The sequence below is a fragment of the Endocarpon pusillum genome (genome assembly GCF_000464535.1).
Source record: "Endocarpon pusillum Z07020 unplaced genomic scaffold scaffold5164, whole genome shotgun sequence".
In the NCBI taxonomy this organism is placed as follows: domain Eukaryota; kingdom Fungi; phylum Ascomycota; class Eurotiomycetes; order Verrucariales; family Verrucariaceae; genus Endocarpon; species Endocarpon pusillum.
The window spans coordinates 46,833-56,710 of record NW_006916486.1 but is presented as its reverse complement, the minus strand read 5'-3'; the positions used below and the strand labels follow the sequence as shown (position 1 = coordinate 56,710).

At 49.9% G+C, this 9,878-nt stretch overlaps 4 protein-coding genes across 4 annotated transcripts; 2 read left to right on the top strand and 2 right to left on the bottom strand.

Annotated features, from left to right (window-relative positions):
• Positions 1–188: 188 nt before the first annotated feature.
• Positions 189–775, top strand: EPUS_08780 (uncharacterized protein; the record flags this gene model as incomplete). The annotated part of the gene is made up of 2 exons (XM_007806207.1): positions 189–593; positions 635–775. 2 exons carry the CDS (start codon positions 189–191, stop codon positions 773–775), a joined length of 546 nt encoding a protein of 181 aa, XP_007804398.1.
• A 99-nt stretch (positions 776–874) lies between these two features.
• EPUS_08779 (rRNA 2'-O-methyltransferase fibrillarin) lies at positions 875–1,792 on the top strand (the record flags this gene model as incomplete). Its single annotated transcript, XM_007806206.1, has 3 exons — positions 875–943; positions 999–1,674; positions 1,737–1,792. The coding sequence occupies 3 exons, from the start codon at positions 875–877 to the stop codon at positions 1,790–1,792; spliced, it is 801 nt and encodes a 266-aa protein (XP_007804397.1).
• Positions 1,793–4,072: 2,280 nt separating this feature from the next.
• On the bottom strand, positions 4,073–4,393 carry EPUS_08778 (uncharacterized protein; the record flags this gene model as incomplete). Its single annotated transcript, XM_007806205.1, has 1 exon — positions 4,073–4,393. One exon carries the CDS (start codon positions 4,391–4,393, stop codon positions 4,073–4,075), a length of 321 nt encoding a protein of 106 aa, XP_007804396.1.
• Positions 4,394–6,633: 2,240 nt separating this feature from the next.
• EPUS_08777 (uncharacterized protein) lies at positions 6,634–8,485 on the bottom strand (the record flags this gene model as incomplete). Its single annotated transcript, XM_007806204.1, has 2 exons — positions 6,634–8,308; positions 8,370–8,485. The coding sequence occupies 2 exons, from the start codon at positions 8,483–8,485 to the stop codon at positions 6,634–6,636; spliced, it is 1,791 nt and encodes a 596-aa protein (XP_007804395.1).
• Between the last annotated feature and the right edge of the window lie 1,393 nt (positions 8,486–9,878).

Here is a 9,878-nt window from a genome sequence, read left to right as displayed (position 1 = left end):
GGAACTAACCGTATTTGGTTTACGCTGGTGGGCTTCATTGACCAATGAAAAAACGGGTCCATTTAATGTCAGAATGGTGGATATGGATATCTAATGACATTCTTGCGTAAATGCTCCTAGCGAAGGCAGAGACTGACATGTGGGCTGGGCCCAGTTTCCTTCGATAGTACTAGTACTAGTAATTCATGATGCACGAGACGGCACTTTCAAAATCAAAGAGAGCTCAAAAGGCTTGGCAGAGGAAAAGCTCCCAGGTATTTGAGCTAACCACTTTGGGATTTAGCTTTGCGCGCAAAAGCTCCCAAGCTCTAAATTTTGACGGATATTTTGTGGGTGCTGCACTTCAGCAACACGGCCATGATGACAACAACAACACAGCAGTAACTCTACAACGCAGCATACCGTATACACTTGAGAATCTTCAGGAGAGAACATATACCTCGTATGGCATTCGCAGGAACTCCGCGGGGTCGTGGTGGTGGCGATCGAGGCCGGGGTCGCGGAGGGTTTGGAGGAACACCTCGAGGAGGCAGAGGGGGGAGCAGAGGTTAGTTGCCATCAAAAGATACACTTCAGGAGCGAATAGTCTGAAGGTTCATCGTCTATGAGGTAGGCTACGGCTGACCATCTGGAGGTGGCTTTGGTGGTGATCGAGGCGGCTCTGGCGATCGGGGTGGACGAGGGCGAGGACGAGGTGCACCCAGAGGTAGGGGCGCTCCAAGAGGCGGAAGGGGCGGCGCAAGACCTGGCATCAAAGGAGGAGCCAAAGTTGTGATTGTGAGTCATGCTCTCTGATATACCATTAACTTTCAACTGTCCAATTGAGCACAACATACAACACACAACATAATATCCAATTCACACCCGAAGCACAATGCCAGCACCGACTTTTTTGAGACGTCCGGCACGATCGCAGTCACCGAATGGGACTGCGTATCTCCTCGTGCGAGATCACCCACTTGTCTTCCCCAGCCAAATGCTTATTCATTTGCATCCAGGAACCTCATCGTCATCCTGGCGTCTTCGTCGCTCGTGGCGGTAAAGAGGATCTTCTAGTCACCAAGAACCTTACACCAGGTGAATCCGTCTACGGCGAGAAGCGCATTTCTGTCGACCTCCCCGCCACCCCTGGCCTCAATGGCAATGCCGATCCTGTCCCAAACACCAAGACCGAGTATCGAGTTTGGAATCCCTTCAGATCTAAGTTGGCAGCAGGTATATTGGGTGGTTTGGATGTCATCTACATACGACCAGGCGCAAAAGTCCTGTACCTTGGTGCGGCGTCAGGAACAAGCGTCAGCCATGTTGCGGATATCGTCGGACCTACTGGGACAGTCTATGCGGTGGAATTCTCGCATCGTAGCGGACGAGATCTGATTACTATGGCTACACATCGCACGAACGTCATTCCCATTATCGAGGACGCCAGACATCCATTGAGATATCGCATGTTGGTTGGCATGGTCGATGTCATCTTCGCAGATGTTGCTCAGCCAGATCAAGCACGAATCGTTGGATTGAACGCGCATCTGTTTTTAAAGGTGGGTGGTGGCGTCTTAGTCAGTATCAAAGCGAACTGCATCGACAGCACCGCTAAGCCAGAGGTTGTCTTTGCACGAGAAGTCACCAAGTTGAGGGAGGAGAGAATCAAGCCGAAGGAGCAATTGACACTGGGTGAGCAGAATACTTATCAGGCCAAACGGCACCCACTATTGACCTGCTGACTCCGTACGCAGAACCGTTCGAAAGAGATCACTGTATTGTTGCGGGCATCTACACACGATCTGAGTAAAGCAATCTCTCGTTGGGTAGGCGTTATTGTACAGTGTTGCAGAAACCGGAACGCGCAAGCACTTCCTCATGGGCACCTACCAAAACCTCCTTCCATGCAGGCCTACGAGGTGAGTGGGTGGGTACTTGCTTCCTGTTCGCGGCTCCTTAGTTAGCTTTAAGCAGAATTGAAAAAAAAGAATTTCAGCTACAATGCAAAGCGTCGTGCAACTGAAACGTCATTCATGAAGCTCTCCGTCTTTCTGGGGCCTTTCTTTCAGCTTCCTACACTGATGAGATACATTCCTCAGCTGCGACTAGGTTGCTGTGCCAACCTTCTAGGGATGTCTGGACATAATCTGAGCCTTGCACCACGGGACTCGTCTGCTAGCCACCAGCTGACATCTCAATAAGGCTTGATACGACCACACCCGGCAAATGCACTGGGACCGCAGCCAGCGGTAGACACCTAGCTGCAAATGCGGTCTTCTTCGTGATATCAGCTCATCCTTTACAATGTCAAAACCTGCATGCCTACTCCTGAACCTAGCCAGACCTTGTCATCAACAAACCCACCTCCACATGTTCTAATTCCCCTCAGTCCCAACTGAATGTCAGTTTTCCATCATAATATCTGAGACACCAAGCAGCTGCTCCGCCAAAAGCTGAAAAACAACACCAACCTATCCAGGATAAGCATGAGCATCGGCAACTCAGCGAACTCGCTTCTCGAGCGGGAAGTTCCTCCCCGACACCTTTTTCTTCACTGTGTATTTTCGATATTGCTTCCGCAGCTTATTTCCCCGGGGTTTTGCTGCAGATGAAGTGGATCAAGGTGGCATTTCCCGTTTGGTCGTGTTTTATGGCCATATCTACCCCCGCTGTGGTGAGTGGCTCAAAGGTTGCAAACTAAGCTTATATACGGAGTCTCTCTCTCTCTCTCCGTCTCTCTCTCTCTGTCTCTCTCTCTCTGTCTCTCTCTCTCTCTATCGTAGTGGCTGGAATGCGGTCATAGACTTCTCTTTTCGGGAGATTTCCATTTGCGGAGGGCAAATTAGTTGATGGAATTTCCGGTGTGCATTTCTTTCCACTACGTAGGGTAGGTCCTGAATGGCTATAAGGCCTTCCTCCCGGCCCTTGATGAGCGCTCGTCAAGAATGATTATAGTGCATGAAAAATAGTACTACAGATCTCTCTTTACCCCGGCCAAGGCAAGCAAAGTAATCGGCTACCATTCCTCTGGGATAGGGAACATCTCTGGTCGTGCTGTGCTGTGCTGTGCTGTCGAGCCGTCCTCATTTCGGTCCCGTCGACGGCATTGCTGATTTTCATCTAGTTAGTCCATAGTTATCACTTCTTACTACCCACTCACCCACTACCTCATTTACGGAGCAGCTGGCCGGTCCCGCTGATGCAGATCGCTCTGCTGCAGGGCGCACAATAGAACCTAGAACCTGATGAGGTTACGAGGATCAGGAGATACATATCCCGCCCTCGAAGAGTTGAGCAGTGCGGCATTAATTCATCCGGGATATAGGTGCAAGGGGGACTTGGGGAGGTGATAATTCAAAGCCAGGTACCGTCGGAGAAGCGACTGGATTAAAACAAACACTAGTATTCCCTAAGGCTCTCCTCTCTCTCTGATCCTCTTCCTCTCCTTGATTTGGGAGCTGGAAACTTCTGTTTTACTTACTGGCCAGATTGTAGGAATTTGGAGGTGAGCCAGTCTTTTAGGTAGGACACGAGATCACTTCTACACAGGAACGAAGGATAGATTGAACCGCCCCAGCGGGGTACCCGGGGAAGTAGAAACGATTGACTTGAGGAATAGAACCTCAAAAAGTAGTAGTAGTATCTTTTTCATCTGTCCGTTCAAGCAAAAGAGACGACCAAAATCCCTTGCCCTGTCTCACTCCAAGCGGCCACTTGACAGAACAGCATAGTTGATCCGCCACAGCGCCAACTACGTCCCCGTTCCGCAGCAGCCCCCACCCCCCCTTAACAATTGAAGACCATGGAGAAGCCCAGGGGCGGGACACCGTAGTTCCCGCCGGCGGACCCTGACGCTGCCCCCCCCCTGCTGCCAATCGCTGTGCTCGAACAGGAAACTCATCGTCTCACTACAAGTATTGCTCGCCAACACGGTGCTGGAACCGGGCCCACCGGCCTCGGTGGGGAAGCGTATCGTGGACACGAACTCCCTCCGCGCGGGCGGATTGTTCCACGTGGCCGTCCCCTGGCGGTCCGGCTCGACGCTCCACACGTCGGCTTGGACGGCCGGGCCGGGGGTCCAAGTTAGATATCAGTTCGGGTACTGCAGGGGTGGGAATTGGACGGAGAGCATGCAGCCGGTGGCGCCGGCGGGGATGTTGCTGAAGGTCACGACGGAGATGTATTCGTTTCTTGGCGGGGAGCCGGTGCGCACGATGTTGAAGATCAGCCCGTTGTGCGGGTTGTTCGGGTCGCCTCGTTGGAGGATGTTGATGTTGGATGGGGGGATGGTGGTGCAGGCGCGGGGGGCCAGCTCAACCGGATTGGGAGCCGCGTCCGCCGTGGGGAGGGCAGAGGCGGCGGTGAGGAGGCCCAGGGCGAGGCTGGTCAAGAGGGGTGTGGATAGATACATCTTTGGGTCTGGTGAATATGATCTTGACGCGCGTGGTCAGGGGAACTCAGTGATGAGGGCTGTGTGAGTAAGTGGAAGAAGTGGTCCGATATCAAAGATTCCGAGGGAAAGGGAGGAATGGACAACAAGAATAGAGGAGGGGGGAGAACACTCTTCTTCTACCACTTGCACGGAGAAGTACCTCCAGGCCAAAGGTTGTCATACAATCAAACTGGGGAAATTAGTAATTCCATCGAGGCTCTTTCAAATATAGACCTCTCTTTCCTAAAGCAGAGCTTCGGAGGCTCGTCCCCACACGAATACGAAGTGCTGACGAGCTACCTCTGCCAATAGGATGGGAGCAGATCAGATTCATCCTAGCCATATGACTGAATTTGGAGTAGAAGAACAGTAGAGAGTACGGTGCGACCCGCAATTCGAGTACGAGGTTGGTCATGAGAGCCACCAATTCGAGTCTCGAGTCGGACAAGAAATGCAACAACATGCCGTTACTTCTCATCACACACCAATCTCAGTACGCAACCGGAAGGCTGGGCATAAGCTGGAATGAATGACTGCTCACACCACCAGTTTTTGCCAGCCTCGCTGCCTCGGCGCGTATTGTTCATCTAGTAAATACGGCGACAACCGCAGGGAGGCCGATGTGTAAGTCAAGTCTCCGAGGCAATGCTGATGATAGAACTCCCAGAGGTGCAAACTCCACGAGAAATCGATCATCTGTCTGGCATAGAAAGTCGGTTTCTTCACGAGAGAACGATGTACTCGGTGAGTCCGTACTTGTGGCTTCAACGGTCCCGGGACGATGCGGATCTATTTTTGAAATTGGAACAGGCCGAGGTTTTGCCTATCCAATCAAAGATCAATCCTCCGTACATCCCTTGTTCTCATTACGTACTACGGTACGCTCGAGTGGGGGCCAAAGGATTATGATATGATCATGGATGAAGCACTCACGGGGTGTTAGAATGAATTGCGTTTTGACCAACATTCAACCATTTCTGCGCGGGGAGTCAGTGAGGGGTACATCAATTATGTCCTTTTGTTTTGGCGGAGTGGTCGATGTATCCCTTTTCCCAGGGAGCTTTTTGCTTGCTCGGCTCAATAAATATCGGATAAAACACAATGAATTCTGACACCCTCTGTGCACTCATCGCAATCTTTTGCTCTGTCATGTCCACAGAGGCTGTCACGTACTAGCACTACTTGGCAGTCGATAAATTTGCCCAGCGTCATACTCAACCCAATCAATCGATTTGCTCATAAATCATGATAGAGGTGGGTCGGCATATTACACTCCGTGCTTCCGATCACCTGCCCACTGTCCGGAGCGATATCCGTCCCTAACCATCTGGCTTCATAACCGCGGAGAGACATCGACTCCAAGAGCGAGATGGGGAGGGTAAGAAGGGGGAACGGAGGAAAGAGCACAGATCGAGTGCTGAACAAAGGGACAGGCATCAGATCCAGACAAGTATACTCGTAGGCGATCATCTGTGAATGTTCTGGAACATGCTTCTGAAGGAGTGTTTGAGCATAGTGAACAGTCCTGGTAGACGATTTTTGATACTGTATCCCTTGTTTGATACTACATATACTGAGACAAACCTGAACGTGTAGATTCTTTGCGTCTTGCTCATGGAGATTTATTTGGTGAAACCTCGTATTGAACTGCTATTTCACTCAATCAGAGCGTCGTTCATCACTACCTGTTTGGGGCTAGCAGGAGAGATAAATAAGGACTTCGGAGTGGGATTACAAGATATTGCGGCTCTACAGTAGCTTCATCGCCTGCATAAAAAATTGTGCTCATAATTCTATCTGATCGTATCCTTATTTCATGCTGCAGTACTCGTACACAAATCTTGACCTCTCTAAATTCCATTTTCACTTTGAGACGTAAGTGCACGTGGTTGTAACCTGAGTGATGAATGAGCAGTCCTGAGTCGTATCCCCTGTGTTACTGAATGGGCTTCTTTCCTTGTCAAGAAGAATCAATCAGGCAAGCAAGCAAGCAAGCTCCAACTTCGAACGGACCCAAAGCCATTTCTCGCCTGAGCCTCTGGAGGGTGTTGTGATCGCATTGCTTGGAGACGTGACCATTGAAATTCCAATGTTTCTTCCACGGCGGACAGTCACTTGAAAGTGCGCGAGACTTCCTTCCGAGCCTTTCGCAAAGCTCTAGCAATACAAGATCTGACTTTGAAGATCCGTAGCTTCAATTTATATTAGTTTTCCACCAATCAGGGCAGTTCTTGAACGGTTTGGCCTGGGAGCTCGAAGATCTCCCTGTTCTCCCTGTTGACACCGTCACTCTCTGACTTCAATGTGCTTCTGCTAATCCGCTCCGATGTTGGTGTCCTACCGCCTCTGTAGAGGTCTGGTGACCGACTCGTAGTTGTTATGGGCCTAGCCCTCCCTCTGTACAGTCGCACTTGACGTATCTCTCGTCCGTCAAGGAGGTGTCTGTTTGTGACCTGCCAATCGTCCTCCTTGCCAACATCTCCTGGTAGCTCTGCCGTGAGTTCTTCCGACTTGTTTTCAACAGCCCCCTGCTGGCTGCCACTGCGCTGGCTCCCGCTGTACTGGCTACCATGGCTATCCTGTAAAGCCCTCGATGCGCGTCGATGGCGATAGCGTCGATAAAAATATCCTGGTGCAATCACGCCGCCGATACTAAGAACAGCTCCGATAGTGATTCCCGCTATCATGCCATTGTTGGGCTTCGGGCTTGGCTGAGTTTCTCCATCCCCCTGATCTGCTCCCTCCGAGATATCCGTGCTATTTGTTCCAGGATAAACGGCGATAACGTTTCCAGGCTCAGCAGGGTCAGAAGGAAATAGTGTCTGCGAAATAGTGAAAATAGATCGCCCGTAGTCAACATGCAGGTAGGCTTCTTGTAGAAATGTACGGCCAAGAGTGTACTGCGAAGAATTGGAAGCTCGTCTTAGTGGAAAATAGCGCGATGTTGAATTGGTGTCTGAAGATAATAAAGGGTAAGTAGCCGTCGTATTGAAAGCGCCATAGGGCAGGGTGATATCGATAACAGAGCCGTTCGGTTCTTCAGCTCTCAGACTCGACGCCACTGAGATTACCACACTTGCATTAGACCTCAACAACTGGTCATGTAATGTATCGTTCACTCGATAAAGTTGGGTTGTACTATCGTAGTTGAGTCCAAAAGCTTCCTCGAACCTGGTACAGACATCTATCGGAAGCCATATATGAGGAATTGACGAGTCGATAAACGCATAGATTTCAGCGTCAAGCAGAGTCTTCCCATGACTGGATATGGCCGTAATGGCGAGCCGAAGATCTCGAGTAGTATCCACAGGCATCTTTACAGTCAGATTATGATGTACATTTGACCTTGTGGCATCATAGCCGCCCAGTATCAGGCTTCCATATGTTTTATCATCCCGGTAATATGCACCAGCAGTATAGGACCATGTAAGGCTTGGAATCTTCTGGTCTTCGAATAATGAAGTGAGTGGACTTCGGTGCTGGTCAGTAAAATTAGAGATGTTGAGCGGTTGATGGTGAAGTCCTAGATGACCAAGAAAGAAGTCCTTCTCTCCCATACCAGTCACCACGCTTGTTCCGATCGATGGTCCACCACTTCCCATTCCACCTAACGTAATATTGTCGAATCCGACTAAAGAATTTGCAGAGTAATCTAAAAATGATCTCGCTTGTGATGGCAACTCGTAGAAGCCTCTTCCCTCCCATGTTGAAGAGTCGTTATAGCTGAATAGTCCGCCTCGCTGTTCGGGACAATCTGCTGGATCTCTCTCATTGCACCCTTCGGGCACTGGAACCCATAGAGATGAGTCCAAGTTAGATATCAATACTCGAGCGACCTGCGGAGGAGTGCCAATCTGAACTTCAAAGGTTGACCATGGGCCATCATTCCCGTCCCTGGATTCGATCGGTCAGATAAGAGAAAACAGCATAATCATGGATCGTTGGACAGGCTTACCAGTTCTGACTCGGCGCCAAATTAATCTGAGCGCCTACCCTACTAGTAGGAAGCCAACTGAAAAAGCCAATGTAGACAAAGAAGCCGAGCACATATGACCGAGAGACCCAGTCCATAGTTTAGGCTTACCAAAGTCGATGGGATGGTTAGACGAATTCTGTCCAACGTATCTTTTATACAATTATGCTTGTTTTGTAAATTTGCAGGAAGTCGTGCTCAAGAGACCAGCATCGCTGGTTCGGTGGTGTATTGAGGATCATCTGCCAGCACTCGGTCAACACGGCAGAAGGTCCAGAAGACTTCAGCTGCTCGTAGGAGCCAGGATAACTCACAGCCTTGCTGCAAGCCATGGATACATTTTCGGCACTCTGACCCTGTCCAATGTCTGCCCCACCATCTTGAGCATGCAACCATTCCAAAGCACACGAATCCTCCCGCATCCCCATGCTTTGCAGTAAGCTGCAGCAGCAAGTTTCGTCGATTGCGTGTCGCAAGGCTCAGTAGCAATTCTGAAAGAATACTGTGCACTTGCTCAATTGAACGCGATATGCCTGCTCAAACGCAGGCAAATCGCAGGGACAAACGCATCGAAACTGGCTAATTGGCGCTCATAGGTTTGACAAGTACTAAATGTTTCAAACCTTTATCTATCCATACCCAACATGCTGTTGTCTTGCTGTTTGGAACTAGACTGTGGGAGCTTTCCTGCGCAGTGTGCAGTCACTACCGTTCTCTCATAACATGGTATTCATGAGGTCGTGTGGGGGGTTTCCTTATCGTTATCTGAGACCCAAGCAGTTGGAGCGTAAAAATTGAGTGTTGGATCAATAGGACCGTGCGGCCCCTTGGTGGATCAGAAACTACAAACGTTACTCTCTAGTCCCTGCTCTCTCCCCTACTAGTTGGATGATATGATTGGATTGGGCGATAACTGTTCGGCCTTCCCAAGTACTCGTAGAGCGATGGTTCAACAGTTCTGCGGATCACTCAACCCCACCAAACCTGCAGTACCCCGCTATTTAGAGTTCATGAACCGAGAACTCTACACAGAAAGATCAAGATCAGATATCCTGCATAACAGAAGAACCATCTCAGTGAGGACTATCATTCGATGAATGGAATAAGTATCCTCTTTCTTCGCTCAGGATTCATGTTGGTGAGGTTCTGCGCCAAGCAAATGTAAAACAATGACTGTGAATGAAACCAACAGAGGGATCTCAAGACAAGACTGTTGCTCTTCTCAGCCTCATCTCAAGACATTGAGTTCTGAGATGGAAAGCGGCACGCCATGTACTAACTAGTATAGTACTTGTACTACGTAGCTCAGCTGGCCTTGGCAGTCTTGCCAGATCATGACATTCTCAGCCTATCAGCGAACATTCCTTCGTGCGTGACTGGTCCTAAACAGGGGAGCGAATGAGCCTTACTAGCCTAATGCTACTGCTTTTATTGCCAACCCCACCTTTTCTTGGGAGGATCGTGCATTTCGACAGCGCGAAGCCTAATTCA